The sequence below is a fragment of the Manis pentadactyla genome, chromosome 12 (assembly GCF_030020395.1).
Source record: "Manis pentadactyla isolate mManPen7 chromosome 12, mManPen7.hap1, whole genome shotgun sequence".
NCBI classification, from domain to species: Eukaryota; Metazoa; Chordata; class Mammalia; order Pholidota; family Manidae; genus Manis; species Manis pentadactyla.
Window position 1 is genome coordinate 64830900 of NC_080030.1, and position 22604 is coordinate 64853503.

Genomic DNA, 22604 nt, shown 5'->3' on the forward strand with positions numbered 1-22604 from the left:
CAAACTGGAAAGGAAAAAGTAAAACTGTAATTATTTACAGATGATACCATACTATATTTAGAAAACCCTAGAAATTCTGCCAAAAAGCTATTAGACCTAAGAGATGAATTTAGTGAAGTTGCAGGAAACAATTAACTTACAGAAACTGGTTGTATTTCTATACACTAATAACAAGCTATCAGAAAGAGAAATTAAGAAAACAATCCCATTTGCAATCACATCAAACAGAATAAAATATGGAGAAATAAATTTCATCAAGGAGGTGAAAGACCTGCACTCTGTAAACTACAGACCTTGATGAAAGAAACTGAAGATGCCATAAGGAAATGGAAAAACATTCCATTCTCATGGGTGGGAAGAATTAATATTTTAAAATATCCATACCACCCAAAGCAATCTGTAGATTCAATGTAATCCCTATCAAAATACCAATTACATTTTTCACAGAACTAGAGCAAATAATCCTAAAATTTGTATGGAACCACAAAAGACCCTGAATAGCAAAACCAATCTTAAGAAAGTAAAAAAAGCTCTAAGTATCAGACTCCAGGATTTCAAACTATAGAGAGATAATTGTGAATCATACATCTGATAAGAAGTTAATATCCAGAATATATAAAGAATGACAGAATTTAATATAAAAAATCCATCTAAAAATGGACAGAGGACTTGAATAGACATTTTTACAAGGACATACAGTTGGCCAACAGGCACATAAGTTGCTCAATATCACTAATCAGGAAAATGCAAATGAAAACTACAATATCACTTCACACCAGTCAGAGTGGCTAATATCAAATGAGGCAAAAAATAATAAGTGTTGGTAAGGAGGTGGCGAAAAGGGAACCCTTACACACTGTCGGTGGGAATGTAAATTGGTGCAGCCATAATGGAAAACAATATGGAGTTTCCTCAAAAAATTCAAAATACAATTACCACATGATCCAGCAAATTGAGAAAAGAAAAACATTGATCTAAAAGATGTATGCACCCCTATGTTTGTTGCAGCATGATTTGCAATAGCCAGATATGGAAGCAACGTAAATGTCCATAGATAGGTTAATGGATAAAGAAGACGACACACACACAAAAATGGAATATTACTCAGACATAAAACGAATGAAATCTTGTCACTTGCTAGAACATGGTTGGAACTAGAGGGTATTATGCTAAGTGAAATAAGTTAGACAAAGACAAATACCATGTGATTTCACTTATACACAGAATCTAAAGAACAAAACAAATGAACAAACAAAACAAAAAAGAAAAAGACTCATAAATGCAGGAAACAAACTTGGTTACCAGAAAAGGGAGGTTTTAGAGGATGACAAAATAGGTGAAGGGGATTAAGAGATACAAACTTCTAATTACAAAATAAATAAATCATGCAGATATAATGTACAGCACAGGGAATATACTCAATCATATTGCAATAATCTTGTATGGCTACAGATGGTAATTAAACTTATCATGGGAAGCATTTCATAATGTATAAAAATATTGAATCACTGTGATGTATACCTGAAACTGGTACAAAATTTAATGTCAATTTTGCTTCAATAAAAAATATCTAAGTAAAAATAAGAACAAAAGAAATTATTTCAAGTCATTTTCCTTGGCTTTTTATATGTCAATAGATATGCAGATACTGTTTAATTGTTGCTATTTTATTTAAGAAGTCTATGCTGAGCTTGAAGTGATAGAAAAATTACCCTCTATAAATAGTCTGCATGGAACAACTAAATGTAAGGATTTTTTAAAGAAGTTCATGAAACGCAAATTTGGTACAACCTGAAGTAGAATTTATTAAGATATGTTATAATGGATGATGGTAAAAAGTGTAGATTGGAAAAAGGCTTAGTTTGAGAAATTTACAAAGCTAGTGAAAATTTTAAGTGTTTCAAGGCTATGATTACACATTGTGTTATTCATCATCAGGAACTTAATGAAAAATATTCAAATCTATCACATTCTTGAATTGGAAGTGTCACCAGTGAAATTCACTCACTTTCATGGTCTTAACCATAACTCTGAATTTTGTCATGACTGGAAGCAACATCCTGACTTGTCATACCACACGACAGTCTGATGGGTCAGCAGTCATTACGTTTAATTGCAGTTCTTTGTGCTCAGGTCAGGTTGAAATTTTTCTGAATGAGAAGAACTATCTTCAACTGTCTTTAGAAATTAGGTTTGGCTGAAAACTCTATAATGTTTATTAAATGAATTGGACTTAAAATCATAGGAACTATAGTATATATATGCAGAAGTTATACTGCAGTAAAATCATTCTGACAACATATGAGTCACAAATAATGTCACAGTGCCTTATAAACTTCTCACACTGTCTAAACAAAACAAGAAACAAGATCTCCATTCTGACACAAATTCAGAGCAGATATACTTTCTGAGCTGAAACTACAAATCCAATAGCATTTTTTGGAACTTGAATCAGTGCAATGGAAATTTCCATATTTCAAAATCTATTTAAGTCAACCACAAAAGACCAGATATTATATGATTCTATTTATATGAAATGTCCAGAATAAGCATATCTGTACAGACAGAAAGTAGATTAGTGGTTTCTTCAGATCTGGGGGGCGGTAGGGGCAGAGAGTATGGGTATGCTAATGGCAGAACAATGAGAGTACTGCTAATTAATGGTATAGGGTTTCTCCAGGGGACTAAAAGGTTCTAAAATTAGAGGTAATGATTTCACAACCTTGTGAATATACTAAATAACTTTTAATCATACACGTTAAATAGGTGTATTGTATGATATGTGAAATACATTTCAATAAAGATGTTTTTAAAAATCCACTTAACTGCAGTTGAGGAGCTTCCACCTACCCTTGAGTTGAAATTAATTTGAAATGTAATGACACCTTAAGAGGCAAACATTAGAGAAAAATCAAACAATCACATAAAGGACTTCCAAATAATGTAATGATACACATATGCTAGTGGGCTGATATGGCAATATCTGTGTGAAAAGATGTTTTAAAGATGAAATATGTAAAATCTCCAAACAGATCAGCACTGATTTGCAATTAATATTTGCAATTAATATTGATGATAGGGAACCCTAACTTTTAGCCCAATTAGGCAAAATGTTCTCCCAAAAGAAAGAATTACATTTTGCTTATTAGATCTGTATTAAAAATAAAAATATTCTATTATTATTATATTTTCAATTTTGTCAATAAAAATATGTGGAAATTTGTTTTTTTCTCTTGTAAGTTCCTACATAATGCTTTATTTTTGCCTTTTGGCCTGCGAAAACCTAAAATACTATCTTGTCCTCTACTGAAAATGTTTGTCAATCCATGAAATTGGAGGAAGAAGGGATAGATGTTGGAAAATTGTTTTGAGTGAGCAAGTAAAAGAAGTTCTTGTATCAGTGGAGTCATTGATTAATTCAGGGCATTTACAACTCTTCTGAAGATAATTCATGAACTGATAAGACTACCAAGCTAAGAACCCATATTTGGGAGAGGGTGGAGGCTGAAGGATTAACAGGAAATACATAGAAGCTCTTCTTTACCTTTGAAAGAATCACCCTAAAAAGGAGCCATTCTGCTATGACGGTTACATATGCTTCTTCCCTTTTCTCATCAGATAGCAAACCTGCTAGCCAAAGAAATAAATAACTTCCCCTTATAGTTCTTCAATCTTATGCAAAGAACTTGCTTAATGAAAATCCACTTCCATTCTTCTCACCAAAACTGAGTAAATTATTTTCATATCCATAACATCATCAACTTTTGACATTTTTTTCCTTATAAATTTATCAGTGAGGTTGGTACCCAAGATGACTTGGGAAACAATTGTTTCATATCACATAGGAATTTTTTAAAGTCTTTGGAGTGTAGGTACAACAATTTTTAAATTTGTTTCCAAGTACTACCTATTATAGCATCACATGTGAATATATTATTAATGATAAATACTCTACAAGATAACAACCGTTAGAAACTATTACATAAAATGTGTTACTTACACAGAATGCAACCCAGGAATAGTTTTTTTGGTGGACAGTGGTGAGGTTTAGACTATGGAATTTTCCCATGAGGTATCAACCACATTTTTGCTATAGAAAATACCAAAGTATCTATAAAGTGAAATAAATATTGAAAATTATCTTGTATTACCTATGAACTAGTTCTTATTTTTCAATACAATAGGTACTTCTGAGGAAAAAGTTAGTGTTGAGATCCAAAAATTAAATCCCATTCACACTTACAGAGAAAAAAACACTGAATTCACTCTGAAATGAGTTGATTCTTGAGGGGAAGATTAATATAGCAGGAAAAAAGTTAAATCCTTGAAAGAATTGAAATAAGTTATTATGAACTTACAGAAAGTTCTAAACATAAAGTCCAATTTTTAAATTAATTTTTCTTAATTGTTTTATACTTATTAAAATATTTCTAGGAACTACCCAGGGTCTGCAACTGTTCACACTACCTAATTTGAAATATTTTAAATTTAGTGAAGCCTACTGATCCTTAAATTACTTTTATCCAGTGATGTTATATAGATAATTGTAAAACGTGTCATGATACAAATATATAGGACTTAAAGTTCTTCTAAAATCTAGGCAACCTGAAAACAGAACAAATTTATTATTAAAAAGATAAATACTTGAGGTTTTCTCATAAATTAAAAAAAAATCACATGACATTTTATTACTTCAAATGAATTGCTTCTGGTTTTATGATCAATAACACAGTATAATTAGAGGAAACACTTCAGGACTCCACGAAATAAACAAATGAAAGTATGGGGGTGGAGGGCTTAGTTACTCTGCATAAAGTAAAATTTAAAAATTAACAAGGCAAATCTTTAAGTAGTTACTTTATCAATGTACTCTTACTAAAACAAAGCAAAGGACAGCCACAATCAAAATGGCCTTTGTGCAGTTAAGCCATGACCGCAGCGACTTTCCCATTAAGGTTGAGGAAGTAGTGGTGACACCAAAGGTGAGCACAGTTAGGAAACAGGAGTTAGAAAGGAGAGATGAAGCCAGTAATTAGATAGGAATTAACTAAGGGAACAAAGGACAGTCACCAAAACAAATTTTACAAAGAACAAGAACTAAGTAGAATTATCAAAGAATTCTAATAACTTCCTCTAAGAATTGAAAGTCGACCAGAAAGACCTTTGTTATCTGTGGGGAGGGGAAGGTGAAAGTTCCTGTTTGTTTTAAATAATGATGAAAACAAACAGTTGAGAATAAATTGAGGAAAGACTAAAAACAGCAAATTGCAAAAAAAAAAAAATAGGTACCTCAATTTCTCTGCTAAACTGATTACGATGATCAGTAAAACAACAATTATGGACACCTATTCAAAAGATTTTTGTGTGTTTTGGTTAGGGACTTTTCACCTGGTGCCTCTGGAATGAAACAATTAAAACCAATCAAACAAACCAACAAGCAAATCTATCCCAGACAGATGTAATATGACAGAGAATCAAGTTGAACAGATTAATCCTATGCTGCCTGAAAAATAAAGTCTGTAGCTGATATTGAAGTTGTACAACTTGGGGCCTCTTAAATGCAAAGGGCTGCAAAAAAAAACCATTCCCTTTGATTACTTTAAACCAACTGAATACTAGAGAACAGATCTTCTATAACTTGCCCACAGTGAAACAAAGTCTTGACCAGTGGAAAAGACTACATAAAAATCTCTTCAATTCACTAATAATCTATTGGAACATATGCTTCAATTTGTTTTTCCAGAAGTGGTGATTAGGTTAATAGCATTTCTTCCATCTTGTCTCAGCTACAGTCATATAATCAGAAGCAGTCACCTAGGTATATGACTATGCAGGGTTCAGGGTAGTTTATGGCCATAGATCAGCATGTCGTTAGCCAGCCTGTAAGGAGCCAGCCTGCTTGACCATCGCCTCATTAGCACCCTGAACAAAACAACAAGGCCCTGTCCAACTCTTCTTGATTATAATTTGCCAAAGGGACATTTTAACAGAACAATCCAAAAGTTCCAGTGATTTTTTTTTTAGCATCTTAATTTAAATTTAATTTTATTGATTAATGATACAAAATATCTTACTTTCACTAATAAAACGTTTTCAATTTTAAAAACAATGTTTTAGAACTGGTTTCCTTATTTTTAAAAATCTTGGTTCAGCATTTAGTGATATTGGCCCTCTAAGGTCTACATGCAATTTGTTTTGATACACTATTTTAATGACTGTCATTACTGAAACACTTCATACAGATACAGAGATGCAAAAAAGTATACTGTTGTCAGTGCTTATTAAATTATTATATAGCTGACTGGTGAACAACATGGGTGTGAACTGCAGGGTCCACTTGTATGCAGATTTATTTCAATAAAAACTACAGTACTGCAATGTATTTTCCTTATAATTTTCTTAATAACACTTTCTTTTCTCTAGTTTATTGTAAGGATATAGTAAAACATATAGCATACAAAATACATGTTAACTGACTTTGTCTTATCAGTAAGGCTTCTGATCAACAGTAGGCTATCAATAGTTAAATTTTTGGGGAGTCAGAAGTTATATGGGATTTTCAACTGGCTAGGTGTCACAACTGAACTAACCCCTGGATTGTTCAAGGGTCAAGGGTGCTTACTTTTATGTCTTATTTACCAATTATTCAATGATTGTTGCTGAAACTCGGTTAGTAGAGTCACATCTTCCCTAATGCCAATCAACTCTTCTTGCAACTAATCAGAAAATAAACTCTGAAGCAGTTTATTTGGATGATTTTCAAGCAGGAAAAAATTCTGTTTCCAAGTTTTTCAAGTCTATAGTCAAGATAGCGATTTTAAAAAGGAAAGCATATCTGAACAATTATTTTTCAGAAAACCCAAAATATGAAAAAAAAAAAATAATGAAAACACAGAAGCAAAAGTATTGGGGAAAAAATTACTATTCTTTCAAGTATTTCCTTTCCAAGCATTTCTTCTAAGCTACCCTTCATTTAAGAGTGATGGCTCAATGACCCAAAAAGTGACACATTATAAGTAAAAACAAGAAAAGGTAAACCTAAAGGATATTAATTTTTGGTATTTTTGTTGATTAAAACTATACCCGAAACACAAATGTACTTATAAATTACTATATTTAGATGATTACAAACTAAGATCAGCAAATAATACTCTTGTGATATACAAATAATCTTGAGTCCTTGATACATACATACACACACATAATTTTAACATAAAGCACCAACATAGCAGACACACAGAATATTTATTTTTAGGAGGCTATTATTTTCAAAGTGTTCCTTTCACAAACAATCATGAAGAGGAAAATGGTAACACAAGGAAAAAAAACATTTAAGGGTAAAACTAGTTAAAAATAAGATTAAATGAGAACTCTTCATTGCACTTGTTATATCCCACCAATGGCATCTCTGAGAAGAAAATTTTAAAAACTCTACTCTCTACAGAACTATGTAAAGAAACCCACTTTCCCTGTAGAGGTCATATGTTCACATAAAAAAGGTCCACCAAGATCAGGCCATATCAAAATCTCTTCTGATTTGATCCAACAGCTCTAATTAGACATAAACTAATACACTAAACTGTGAACACTGGGAAAAATAGCTTTATCAAAGGAAACAAAATGCTGGTGAAATACTATAAGCAACTGTTTTGTTTACCCTGCTGTTCAAAGCTGTAAGCAACCAGGGGAAAAGGGTGTGGGGATTTAACTTGCCACATACAACTCTGAGCTAATGAGCTTTAGGAACACTGAGTATGGCCAATAATCACGGGAGGAAATAAGGCAAGAACCAACATAAAAAGGGAAGTAATTTGCTAGGTAGTCTATAATTAGCCTCTGAATCTTACAGTAGAGGATATTATTGAGGTAGATAGCTTAGGAAGATTTAAAAAGGGATTAGTCATTCACATGAATGAGTAAGTCAAGAATTTAGTTACCTGAACCAGGAGGGAAAAGGCACATTGTAAAAGCAATAATCCTCCTCTGTTTGAGGGAACACAGATCCTCCACCAGGAAGAGATTTCTGAGAAAAATACACATACTTCTGGAAATTTAAATGGTTACCTATTTGAGATGACACTAATCAAATAATAAAATGACCCAATCAAACTGGAATACCATAACCAATAAAAATCCAATGGCGGACCAATTTAACAAAGATTAATTTAGGGTTGTTAATTTTAAGGTGTCATTAGATATTATATTATTTTTGTATAGAACATGCTTGGACTACAGAAGTATCTGTTATATTAACTCTTTTTATTCAGAAAGATACTCAACTTTTACAAATAATATTTTAATCACTATTGAAGGTAAAATTTTGATGTAATGGAAAGGAAATTATATAGAATACTTTTAAGTGGTATTAATAATCAGAATAATTAGCAGTTGACCTTGATCTTGAGATACTGCAGTTTCAATGGAATTATCTAAAATATTTCATTTTAAAAGAGAATGGCTTTTTTGTAAACTTTGCTTAAGACTAAGTGAACTTTATTATTAAATTATTAAAGGACAAAATATGTAGATACACAACAGTGAAATATATTAATCAATATAATGATATAAGTTGGAAAAATGTACTTAAATGATTGATAAGCCATGAAATATTTTTTAAAAACAAATTAAAATTCGGATCAAGAGGCTTACTACCTATATTTAACATTATTGATTTCTGTCTGAAGCAGTATGGTTTAGAAATACAGCCTCAAATTCTTTGACACTTGCACAAAAAAAGTTGGGGTCTAAGTTCCTTCCCCTTGAATCTGGTCAGGCTTGTGACTGCTTTGCCCAAGTGATGCTGAATGACTTCCAAAGCTAGCACAGAAAAAAAAAAAATAGGTGGCTTCTAGCTGGCTCCCTGAGACTCTCTGGCTCTGGGGGAAGCCAGCCTCCAGTTAAGAAGCCTGCGATCCTGAGGCTATGCTGCCAAGGCCCCGTGTAGGCACTCCTGCGGACAGCACAGCTGAGCTCCCTGACAACCGCCAGCCTCAGCCGCCAGGCGAGTGAGTGAGCTGACATCTGACTACAGCCACGTGAGAAATCCCAAGTGTGAACTGACCAGCTGAGCCCTCCCCAAATTCCTGACCCACGTGTCATAATCAAAACAAGATGGTTATCTTAAGCTCCTAGGTTCTGGAGGAATGTGTTAAGCAGGAGGCATAGCAACCAGAATAGGTTTTATAATTAAAGAAGCACTTCAGTGATAGATGGGATGCAAGGATAAAGACTCAGGCTACAGCATTCAACTGCACTCAAAATTTAAATATATTGTGGAATAAGATATCAAAAATTCAGGTTCAAATATTTACTTAATTTTTTCCACAAACCTAAACATACTGTAATTTAATTTCACTCATTCACTCAGTTTTCTAACAAATATTTATTGAGTATTTACATTATTCTTGGCTCCACGCTAAGTGCTGGTTATAAAAGCAGCTAAAAAATACCTAGGAATAAACCTAACCAAGGAAGTGAAAGACCTATACTCTGAAAACTACAAGAAACTCATGAGAGAAATTAAAGAAGATACCAATAAATGGAAACACATATCCCATGCTAATGGATAGGAAGAATTAATATTGTCAAAAAGCCAACCTGCCTAAAGCAATCTACAGATTCAATGTAATCCCTATCAAAATGCCAACAGCATTCTTCAATGAACAGGAGCAAATAGTTCTAAAATTCATATGGAACCAAAAAAGACCCTAAATAGCAAAAGCAATCCTGAGAAGGAAGAATAAAGTGGGGGGGAATACACTTCCCAACTTCAAGCTCTACTACAAAGCCACAGTAATCAAGACAACCTGTTACTGGTACAAGAGCAGACACATAGACCAATGGAACAGACTAGAGAGCCCAGATATAAACCCAAACATAAATGGTCAATTCATATATGATAAAGGAGCCATGGATATAAAATGGGGAAATGACAGCCCCTTCAACAACTGGTGTTGGCAAAACTGGACAGCTACATGCAAGAGAATGAAACTGGATTATTGTCTAACCCCATACATAAAAGTAAACTCAAAATGGATCAAAGACCTGAATGTAAGTCAGGAAAACATAAAACTCTTAGAAGAAAACATAGGCAAAAATCTCTTGAATATGAACATGAGCAACTTTTTCCTGAATGCATCTCCTTGGGAAAGAGAAACAAAATAAAAAATGAACACATGGGACTACATCATACTAAAAAGCTTCTGTACAGCAAAGGACACCATCAGCAGAACAAAAAGGCATCCTACAATATGGGAGAATATATTTGTAAATGACCTATCTGACAAGGGGTTAACATTCAAAATATATAAAGAACTCACACACCTCAACACCCAAAAAGCAAATAACCCGATTGAAAAATGGACAGAGGATATGAACAAACACTTCTCCAAAGAAGAAATTCAGATGGCCAGCAGGCACATGAAAGATGCTCCACATCGCTAATTATCAGGAAAATGCAAATTAAAACCACAATGAGATAGCACCTCACACCAATTAGGATGGCCAACATAGAAAAGACTAGGAACAACAAATGCTGGCAAGGATGCAGAGAAAGGGGAACCCTCCTACACTGTTGGTGGGAATGTAAACTAGTTCAACCATTGTGGAAAGCAGTATGGAGGTTCCTCAAAAAACTAAAAACAGAAATACCATTTAACCCAGGAATTCCACTCGTAGGCATTTACCCTAAGAATGTAGGATCCCAGTTTCAAAAAGACCTATGCACCCCTATGTTTATTGCAGCACTATTTACAATAGCCAAGATATGGAAGCAACCTAAGTGTCCATCAGTAGATGAATGGATAAAGAAGATGTGGTACATATACACAAAGGAATATTATTCCCCCATAAGAGAAAGCAAATCCTACCATTTGCAACAACATGGTTGGAGCGGGAGGTATTATGCTTAGTGAAATAAGCCAGGCAGAGAAAGACAAGTACCAAATGATTTCCATCGTCTGTGAAGCATAAGAACAAAGCAAAAACTGAAGGAACACAACCACAGCAGACTCACAAAACCAAAGAATGGACTAACAGTTACCAAAGGAAAAGGGATTGGGGAGGGTGGGTGGGAAGGAAGGGAGAAGGGGAATAAGGGGCATTATGATTGGCACACATGGCATGGTGGTGGGCACAGGGAGGGCAGTGTGGTGCACACAGGATGGGTGGTGGCTCTGTGGCATCTTGCTGCACTGACGGATGGTGACTATGGTGGGGTGTGTGGTGGGGACTTGGGGGGGGGGGAGTTTGGTGGCCATGGTATTGCCCATGTGATTTTATGTTAATGATACCAAAAAAAAAAGAAAAAAAAGATTCAAACAGAAATGTCAGAATTAAAAGATAAGCAATATCAATATCAGTAATAAAAATTCCTTAAACTAAAAAATAAAGAAATGCAGCTCAAAGAATAGTCGGGAGAGGCAGAAAATGAATCAAACATCAAATCATGACATAAACATATAATTAAAGAAGGAGATAAAAATACAATGGTGACAGATGATAAAGGACTCCAACATCATTAACAGCAGGACTGATCCAGTCTGGCGACTTAAGGGAGGCTGAGATCTGAAGGATGAGGAGAAATTAACCAGAGGAAGCATACTATGGCCAGAGAGAAGACAGCTGGAGTGAAGGGAGAGGGACTGAAGAGGAGAGCAGAGGTCACATCTCACCAGCAGTGTCATGAACTGGGAACTTCATATAAAGCTACGGCAACGTCTTACAGGATTTTAAGCAAGACAATGAACTGTTGAGGTTTTCATTTCAAAATATAATTTTAGCTATCGATTCTAATACTTTACATATTGACAACACCAGCCTCCAGTGTATTATTTATTTATGGACAAAATTAACTGGTCCACTCCACAAATACTCATTCCATGCCTACAACAAGCTAAGAGCTAAGAAATTAATCAACAAAAAAGATGCATCAAGCTTTACAGTCTAATGGGAGTACAGAGCAGGAAACAGGCAATTTAATACAGTGAAATAAGAAGAATCTCAACATGAGGAAAGAGGGTTGTCAAAGAATATTGGATGGCTGCTCAGTTCAGATATTGGGGGAGAGGGGGTCAAGAAAAATTCTCAAAGGAAGGACTACCTAAGGAACAGCTGGCTCTGGGAAGCCAGCCTCCATGTAAGAAGCCTGCTGCCCTGACTGAAAGAGTAAGTGTGAAAGAGGCAAACAGAGCAGAGGGAATAAGGGGGGAAAGTGGATCCCCCTTTGACAGAACCTACCACTAAATGTAAAGGCTCTTAATTAAGAGAGACGGAGTACTCAAGGAACAAAAAGAAGTTTAATATGGCTGTAGGCTTAGGCAGGTACATGGTGAGAAAGAAATCAGGAGTGATAAACAGGAGTTGGATCACTCAGGCACATGTGAACTATGCTTAGAGTCTATTCTAAAAGCAAGAGGCAGACACTGAAAGCCTAGGAAGGGGAGTGCTAAGTCCAGCCCAACACCTTATAAAGAACCCTTCAGATGTAGTGTGGAGAAGAGATTGGAAATGGTCCTGGGATGAAGTAGGAAGCTGTGGCTGGAATCCAGGAGAGAAGTGGTGGAGGCCTAAGAAAGGGAAAAGCCAGTAATAATGGAGAAAAGTAGAGAAGAATATAGAAATATTTTTAGGAGACAAAATTGAAAGGATTTGGTGATTAATTAGATATGGAAGGTGAGGGAGAGGAAGAACACAATGACCCCCAAGTGTCTGACCTGGTTACAACAGACGGGAAAAAGACCCCAGAGGAGCAGTGAGGCATTAGTGGTGTGGGAAGGAAGAGGAGGAGATTTAATTTTGAGAAGTTTAAGGTGGCTCTGGGTGGAACAGTCAAGCAGAAATGTCCATGGGAGAGACAGCTATATGGTACTGAAGGAGAGAAAGGTGGCCTGGGCTCAAGATAAAGATGTGGAAGGCAAGAGCACAGAGGTATCATTTGACACAGAGGTAGTGCATGAGATGGTCCCACCAATAATATACAAAGTGAGAGAGGAGCAGAAAGAGGGTCCTCTCCTAATAGAACCATACAGACACCAGCATTAAGGGATGGTAAGAAAAGATAAAGCTCAAATGGAAACAAAAGGCATGGCCAGAGAGTTAGGAAGAAAACAGAAGAGTATGCTGCCATTAAAACTTGGCAGTAAGTCAAGCCTCAGAGTTTCTAAACTCAATTCCTCTTAATTTTTCTAAATGAAGATGAGGCTGAGTTTGGTAGAAATCTTTCTCTGGACCTGGACAAGAGCCTTCCACTTTCTCAAAACATGTATTTTCCTTTCCTTCTTGGACAGGAAAAACTTATAATTTTGTACAACACAGATATAAACTTAAGGGAAAAATAAATACATTTAGCTCATAAATATTAAATGCAGAGCATTAAATGCAGAAACAAACTTCTTTTTTGTTCCTTGAGTACTCTGTCTCTCTTGATTATGAGCCTTTACCTTTAGTGGTAGGCCATGGGTTTTAGACCCAAGTGGACCTGAATGTAATCCCACCTTTGCCATTTCTTGGCTGTGTGATTTGAGACAGGTTATTTAATTTCCTGCCTTGAGTTTCCTTATATAATATTCCGCTACCTACAGTACAGACGTGGAGCTATTCCTGTTTTCTCAAACCCACTCTAATCAGAAAGCCAGCCCCATGCATGCCAAGGAAAACAGCACTGTTCACGGTTACAAATCCTTGTTGGGAAATCCGAAGGTCAATTCCAATCCCCATCCTGCTGAAACTATGAGAAGCACTAGACAAAGATGATGATGCTGTCCTTTGTAAAACACCAGATTAGCCTTCTGGGTAACCACTCTGCCTTGGTTCTCTTCTTGTGTAACCAACCGGCCCACACCCTTTGAGATGCCTTGCTGGTTCCTTCATACATCCCAGGACCAATAGTTGTAAACACCTGTGGGCCCAGACTCACTCCTCCATCCTCCTTCACTATCTACTATCACTTCCCCAGAGACCTCATCTAGTCTCATGGTTTTAAATATCATCTATATGCCCAAACATTCAAATCCATATCTTCTATTCAGATCTCTTCTAAATGCCAGACACCAACTGCCTACTCAACATCCCTCCACGAATGTCTAAATGGCTTTTCAAACAGCATGAGCTCCTAATTCCCCCCAAACCTAGTCCTCCTACAGTATTCCTTCATATTAAATGGCAACACTATTCTTCTAATTGCTTGGGCTCCAAACCTGAGTCATCCTTTCTCTCTCATCCCATACCCAATCATCAGCAAATTCTGCCAGCTCTGTCTTCACAATATTTTCAAAATTCAACCAGTTCAAATCATATTTGCCTCTATCATCTTAGTCTGAACTACATCCTCTTTCCTGTGGATTACTGGTGTAGTCTTCTAAGCTTGATGTTTTTACACTTCCATTCCTGATCCTACAGTGTATCTCCAGAGTAATCTCTTTTAAAGGCTGAATCATATCTGTTTAGATCAAACCATCTTATTGCTTCCCATCTCACTCAGAGGAAATGCAAATTCTCTTTGGTTATACAGTCCCATCCAAACAACTCGCCCACTCCTGTTTTCTTCTTACGGCTCCCTAGCTCATTCCCTATGCTTCAGCCCCACGGATCACCTGGCCATTCTTGGTCCTGTCACCCCCAAGAAAGGTCCTGTCCCTGCAACTTCAGATGTGCCACTCCCTTGGATATCCTTGGGTTCTTATCTCTCACTACCATCAAGACCTTTACTTAAAAGTCACCCTGTAAAACAAACTCTCCCTAAAAACTCCCACAAAGTTTGAATATATGAAGAGCAACCCCCTTCCCAGTATTTCTTATCACACTTTTCTTTTCTGTTTCTTCATAGCCCTTATCTCCTAATGTATTAAATAATTTACTTTTTAAGTGTTTGTCTATCCCAGCCTACTATATAAACTCCACATAACCAGGGACTTTATCTGTTTGAGTTCTCTGTATTTCCAACTCCTAAAACAGTGCCTGGTATGTAAGAGCTATTAAAAAAAATTAAATCATACAATATATATAATAAATGGTTGTTCCTACTTGTGGAAACTTAGAAACTCAAATGTAATTACCTCAAAATTGATGGGGCAAATAATACTGATAAGGCTGAAAGAGAATGATATATTCTAGGAATTATTTTCCTATAGATGATGAATTTTTATTTTAAGCCAGAACCTGATTTAGAAAGGTTCATTTAGTTTATCATATAACACCCTTCTGACAAAGTGAATTTCAACAAAATAATTTTTTCAAAAAGTATTGCAACTTTAAAGATTTTTGCCATATTGCCATAAATGATTTAAGACAAACTTAGCAAAATTATATTTTCTTTTAAAATTAAGGTAATAAATACTTTGAAAGAAGCAAGATATTTACTAATACTATATTTCCAACAATTAAAAAGAGCTCTGAGAAATACGTGTACTGAGGGAAAAAAATGGATATATTACTTTGGGTTAAGCATAATAAGAGCAATTACAATGTGCTTACTAAAAGGCAAGGTGGTATTCCATGTCTGGTTTAATGCAATCCTCCCAGAAAGGAAGCAGAAGAGAAAAAGAGACCCACAGCTGTTGGGCAACTTAAAGGAAAGCTTATTTATGCCACCAGATAAAGCAGGGGATAAAATACTTCCAACAAGGTTCTAAGATGGCTCATGGAGAGAATTTAATACATTGATAGATATCTCATGGCAATGGGCATACAGGTACTTAATAAAAGTTCATTAAATGCACAAATGGTATACTAATAAATGAATAAGTTAATTATAAGAAATTACTGCTCAGGTACCCATCTATACCACCCATCACAAATGCTTCACGAAAAGATGGGCACTCAAGTTCTAATGTTCTTTTTCTGTCTCTCACATCAGGAGTAAGAAATAGCCTTCAAGTATAAAAGCTCAGCTCTACTCTAGGAGAAAAAAAAAATCACCACTGTCAAAGTCTCAGCTGAAGCCTTGGGTAAGTAGTACTAGTACTAGTCAAGTCATCTGAGATCTCTTAGGTGCTGGAGCATGGTGAAGGCTTACTCTATAACACCCCACCTCCTGACAGGGGGAAAAGCCAGGCAGGGAAGCATCCAGGCAAGCACCACACCAGGTCCTGCTGGCCTAGAGCTCAGCCCTTGACAGGGGATTCCTCTGCAGAAATCAATTGCAGTTAAAATCAGATTTTGAAAAGTGAAAGAAAAAGCAATTATTAGAGAGACAGAAGAGGAAAGTAAGGGCATGAGTCAGGAAAGTATGAAAGCAAATGTCAAAATGTCATATCCTCCCAGTACATGTGACCATGCAACATATATGCAAATTCTGTGTACAAAATAAGCTTACATAGGCCTCAATTCTCACTTTTCAAATGTGTAGAGTGATTTAACAGATTTCAGTTTCATTCTTCACATTTCCAGGGCTAAAAAAAATCACACCTGGCATGACAGGATCTGTAAATTCACCTGTGTGAAGATGGCACCATTCAAACTCCACACTGAATGATAGTTCCCAAAAATATACAGGTTGCTTTAAAGTTTAAAGAAAGCAAAGTAGGTTACACTTTTACCCATAAAGGCCTGCATGACTCAGAGTTTAATAATAGGATACATAAGCTTTCACCCCTAGGTCACTGATTCTAGGGTGACTATAGTAGACAGTCATTTTAGGACATTACCACCTAGCAGCTGTTTTGTACACAATCTGTAGAAGAAATGTGTTGCCTGTCTCTATTAATACTCATTTGACAGGTGTATACATTCCAACTCAAATTCATCTGCAAATCATGAGCACTGTGAAGCGGAGTGAGGAAAGCCACAACAGCTGTTACCTTTAGAAAGCCCTTAGTAGGCCCAGTTCTCTCCTTCCTTATCTAAAGTACTAAGTAGTGATACTTCATATTTTTACAGATTTTACTGTCTGAAACCAAAATCATAAAGAAAATACATCTGTGGAGGATTTCTGAAGTGAGTGGACCACCATTCTTTGAAACAAAGAAGGCAACAATCTTTCCTCTAGGAAACTGTGGTGAAGGCCAAGTCAGCTGAGAAGGTCAACACTTACAATGGCTGGGTGACCTGCAGGAAACTGCAGACATCCCTGGGGCTGTGTGCTTTGGCTCTGGTCTTCACGCATACCTATGTCATGGGGCAGTGCACTCCCAGAATTACATACCAAAGATGTAGGTACCCAGGTGGTATAAAGGGCCTGACTCCCACTACCTCTATCATGGTGCTCTAAGGACTCCAAGTCAACACCTATGCAGTGCCAAAGATGGTCATTTATCAATTTTAAGTTCTGCCCTTCAATGTGGCGACCAGAAACTGGATGGTATCTATTGTACTGAAAAGTCATTCCAAAAAAGGGTTGCCTGCAGCCCCTGTCACTGCGGTAACTGGAAAAGAATTATATTTTGAAAAATAAAACTACTATTTTTAACCATAGTATGGAGTTATTTAATCACCACCTAAACTGCGGTGTCTACACTGAAATAATGACATCTATCCATCAACCTCTGCCACACATACAGTCCATGGCACTAAAGGAAATAAGGCTCATCTAAAAATCCAAGTTCCCATCTTCCATGTTCATACCTTCTTTCAAAGAACTCAGTGTCTCCTTTTAGAAGAATATTAATCGAACCAGGCAATATTCCAACTCACACTGAGTATGCATTTTTAATGTTTCTATAAAATGCTTAACAGGGACTCTGCTTCATTTCCTTGAAGGTGTTAAATAATGCACTATTTGACACAAACTCAAAAAATGGAGAAAAAGTCACTAGTGACTTTTTATTTCAAATACAACGTTTTATTTCAAAGGTCTTAAGAGCCCTGCAAGTTCAAGCTTGACATATGTGCTTCTGTCAAATCCAAGAAAGCTTATTAAATGAGAAAGAAACCACTACTGTGCCCGTGTGATCTGGTTTAGTAAGGCAACAAAACATCTGCAGTCTGATTTTTAGTTCATCATTGGTGGGTCATTACAGATCATGGTCTGCCATTCTTTTTTCATAGATGAGACAATTAAGGCACAGAGAGGGTAAGTGGCATGGACACACAGACCCTTTGAGTAGAAAGGACCTTAGAATGAACACAGATCAGAAATATTACAACCACAAGTCTATATTTCTATCCAACTGAAAGAAAATGTCATTTTCATATAAGCTAAAAGTTTGTCTAAAAACTCTTTATTTCTAAGTTTAACAACAAACTCAGCAAATCTATTACTTCTGTCTGTATTAAATTTTTGTGCTAAATATCAAGAAGCTCAGAGTGGAATTTAGAGCCCAAGTAGAGTATTACTTTTCAGCTCTGAGTGTTGGGGATAATCGCATCCTCTCTTTGTCACTCAGTTCTTCATAAATTCAGTAACTGTTAGTTGTGCATCTGTTTTATGTCAGACAACGTGCTAGGTGCTAATGATACACCATGAACAAATCATATGCAAACTTTTGGCTTCGTGGAAATTAATTACTTAGGTATACACGAGGACCACGGAGAAAATAAAATGCAGGAAGGGAGACTGGGAGTGTGGGGTGAGACTCAACTTTAAAAAGGATGGTCAGTGAGGTCGTTTGGTCGACAAGGGAGAAGTGGGAGGAGTAAGCAAGCAAACCGGAGGACATGGAGTAGGATATTCCAGGCACAAAGAAACAAATGCAAAAGCCCTGAGGTGGAAGCAAGCCTGGCTTGCGTGACTCATCTTTTTGTTGTTACCATTTTAAAAAAAGTAAAATCCTTTATTGAACTGAAACGAAGTTAAATTCTTTACTGAAAGTTCTGAGAAATACTTTGGAAGTAGGTCAAGAACATACAATCATAAATCCTGCAGACAACCTTCAGATACTATGTAACTTCTCTAAGGAAAAAGCCTACCCTAAAGAAATCAAACTGCCGTGTAGAGGACCCCAGTCCACAATGACTACCTCCCTTGAGCTTCTAAACCCACTGTATCCATATCCAGCATTTAACATTAAATACTACCCACTATTGTTATTGTTTACATTTCATTTTATGCCACTTTGTATTGATCTTGTGTACACATCTGCTCTCAGTGACTTCATTGGAGCAGGGCCCATATTTTGAGAGTGTCTGAATCCCACCACAGGGCTTTGCACATGGATGGCACCAATCTCTGCTTGACAGTGATGTCATAGAAACTACCACAATGAGCAGCAGACATGCCTCTGGTTTTAAATACGTTTGTGGAGGAAGCATGAAAGAGAAATCATAGTCTCTTACAGGCATGTGGATAATCTCAACCATCTTAGCCAAGTTACTGTTTGTGTAACATTCCATTCTGTCTAAATTTCCCATTGCATTTTCAGTTGGGCACACTACACACTTTCAGTCTAGACACAGACATAGATTAGCCATGAAACGCAGAGGAACTACACTGTGGAATCCTATTCAGTTTGCTTCAGCCAAGATTATTAAACACTATTACAGGAAAGGGACTCAACATGAAATAATCAGACACAGGGACTCTAAGACTTTGTCCATACAGTCAAGCAAGGCAAACAGACATATAAGGAACCACTTCAGTGCATGTAAGACATGCAGAAGTATTTTGAGAGCATATAAGCAGTGGCAGGAGGGTGAAGTAAGGCTTCACAAAAAAGTTGGCACCTGAACAGCCAGGGTTTCTGAAAGATGAATAGGCCTACAACAACCAGACGCAGGATCAAAGGGCATTCTGGATTGTGCAAAACACTGGCAGAAACAGAAGACTGAGTACTGCTGGAAAAACACACTCACCATCAGTGAAGTAAACCAGGTCTATTGCACTCATAAGCTTTCCAAGGAAAGGAACAACAAGCTTTCAAATAAGGAGCTGGGGAAGAAAGTTTCACCAGGGCTTGTTTTGCTAAACCTCTTAGCCTTGCTTTGTTTTGCTTATTCTGTTTTGTTCCCTCTTCAAGAAATAAATTACTCTGCTGGTGTAAAACTTCAGTGAGGAAAAGTACTTCAACTTTACTGTGGAAAAAGAAAACTGAAAAGTAGGCAAGGGCCAGGGAATAAATAAATTACGCTTCTCTGGAATATATAAATGGAGCAAAGTAAATAATTCAGTTATCAGAGACCTAAAATATTAATTCCAACCCTTCTTTTCACCAACTCAATACATATTTAGTTATATAAACAAATGCCCACTATTTGTTAGTTTCTGGGATACCAGGCCTGTGAGGCACAATCATTGCCCTCCTCTTTGAGCAAACTCTTCCTTGCAATTCACTAAAAGAAATGCACAGAGGGCAGGTCACTGTACCCTCTTTCTTCCATGGTTGGCAGCCAAAGCCTGAAGCTCAAGCAGAGTTAAATTCCAGTCAAGTTACCCAGCAGAGGACAAACACAAATAATAATATAATAGCAACAACGGACATGTGAGAAAGTGAGAGAGATCCTTCGCACGGGTGTCTCATCACCTCTGCCTGCGAGCAGGCGGCTGGCTGGGAGCTGCGCTTCCTCACCGGTGATTCGGAATGCTGAATGGGGACAGGAGCGGGGGCAGGGGCTGAGGTTACCTGGGAGCTCAGGTAGACTTTGAGGCACTCCTCGCACACGGCCTTCTTGCAGCAGGGCAAGGGCTTGATCGGCTTGTCTTCCAGGCACACCCGGCACATCAGCACCATGAGGGGCGCATATGGATCCCCCACCCCACCCAAGCCAGAGTAGGGTGGAGCTCCTAACAGGCTGGGCACGGAGAACGGCTCAGGCGCCAGGTAGAACTCCAGCTCGATGCTGCCGCCGTCGGGGGACAGGAGATCCGTTGTAAGGGACAGCCGGGGGCTGGGAAAGGCGGAGGGGGAGCTGGGAGGGTTCGTCACCGGCGGAGCCCGAGGTGGCGATGCAGGTGGCGAAAGCTGCTCCGCGGTGGGGGCCTCAGGCAGGGCTTTCTCCACGCAGAACACAGAGCAGAAGACTTGCCCTTTGGCGTGGGGCAGGCGCCGCTGACCCAGCACGTCGAGGACCAGCCCGTCGGCCGCCCCGACGCGGGCCTTGGGCTCCGGCTCCTCGCCGGGGGGCGCCTCCTGCTGTTCATCCCCTCCCTCGTCTCGGTGCCCAGCTTCCTCCTTCTCCTCTTCCAGCTGCTGTTGTAAAGTCTGGGGGTTGAGGGGCCCGGTGAGCGCCAGTCCCGCGGGCTGCCCGGGTGCTGGGCTCTTCCTCCCGCCCGGGGCCCCCCAGCTCCTCGCGGGCTCCACGGCGCTCGCGTCCGCCAAGCCCAAGTCGCTTCCGCAGCCCCCGCCGCTGGGCTCCGCGGAGGCGGCGCGCGGCCCGGGCGCCCCGGCGCTGTCCCCCCGCGGCCTCGGGGGCTCCGGGTGGCCCGTGGCGCCGCCAGCGGGGGCCCGCGCCTCCTGGGATCCGCTGCCGCCGCTCACCGTGCTCTGCTCCTCTCCCATCGCCGCCCGCGGCCGGCGCCGCCGCTGCCCATCCAGCCGCCGGGACCCCCACCCGGCGCCGGCGGGCAGCGGGGGCAGCGGCTCGGCTAGCCTCGCGGCTCCGCTTCTGCTTCCGGGTCCCTCCTCCGGGGCTGGGACGCCCCGAGCTCCCTCCAGGGAGCCCGTGCTCCCCGGGCGCGGCGCGCGGGGAGCCCAGCCCGGCCCGCTGCTCCTCCTCCTCCTGGTCGTCCTCCGGGGCGGCGAGGCAGAGCCTCGGGGGCGCCGAGGGCCGCTCGCTCCGGGCGCAAGGGCACCCGCCCCACATACAGATCGGGGCGGCGCCGGGGCCCCCGCTAGCCCCCTCGCGGGGCAGAGGGTCCGGGGCCAGGGGCCGTCAGTCCCGCGCCATCGCCGGTCCCCGCTGCGGGCCGCGCCGGACGGGCGGCGGGAGGGCGGTGGCCAAAGGACCGAGGGGCCTGTGGCGCCGCCGCGGCGCGCACGGGGAGGGGCAGCCGGAGTGCGGGCGAGCCACCGCGGCCCCCGGGGGAGAGGCCCGGGCGGGCGACCTCGCTCTCCTCCGGCTTCACCTAGAGCCCTTCTCGCTGCCCCCACCCCACCCCTTCGGCGCACACCTCCCCACACGTACACACGCGCTCGCTCACACGCACACCCCGAGTGGGTGTGATCTCAGAGCCGAGATGCGCTCTCGCGCCCAGACTTCACACTCGGCCTCCACACAACCCTCCAGAGCAGGCAGGCTGCCCTTCGGGCCACGCGTTAGTGGAACTTCCCACGAAACTACTCTATACTCAGAGCTGGAACTAGAAAAACGCCGGTTGCTTAGTAGGATTTTGGTTTCTCTTGTTTCTCTTGGGTACATGCAGTTTTGAATCCTCCAAAGAGGGAATTCAGAGAAACTGCATTAGGAATTTTTAGTTCAAAACGCTATATAAATAACTCTTCTGTTTTCTACCTAATCTTGTAGGAAGGATATTTGAAATTCGTAAATAAGCCAAAGAGCACTTTTAACCTATTCCTGCAACTGGAATCCTTATGAGAGCCGAAAGTAACTAATTTAAGATTTATCCCGTTGTCCTCCTTTTCAGTGTACTCTTAGGAACTTTTTTTAACCCTTTAAATATTCCAAAAAGGGTAGCACAAGGTAGTAGGATGACCTGGTCTAATTAATAAACTGATCAGTGGTGGGAATCATGAGGAGTTTCATTAGCGTAACCATATTTATTCCCCAAACTGTTT

The 22604-nt window shown here is 39.3% G+C and overlaps 1 protein-coding gene across 2 annotated transcripts in view; it reads right to left on the reverse strand.

The window, feature by feature from the left end:
* Nucleotides 1-21464, reverse strand: part of RNF217 (ring finger protein 217) — a 152535-nt gene extending 131071 nt beyond the window's left edge. Inside the window, exons 1-2 of one of the 2 annotated variants that reach the window (XM_036903900.2) lie at nt 21348-21464; nt 20493-21071 (exon numbers count right to left, since the gene is read on the reverse strand). In XM_036903900.2, coding sequence (XP_036759795.1) covers nt 20493-21071; nt 21348-21368 — 600 coding nt within the window. In that variant the 5' untranslated portion in view covers nt 21369-21464. Of the gene's footprint in view, nt 1-20492 lie in introns of both variants that reach the window. The other variant, XM_036903899.2, reaches the window with a different exon arrangement.
* Between the last annotated feature and the right edge of the window lie 1140 nt (nt 21465-22604).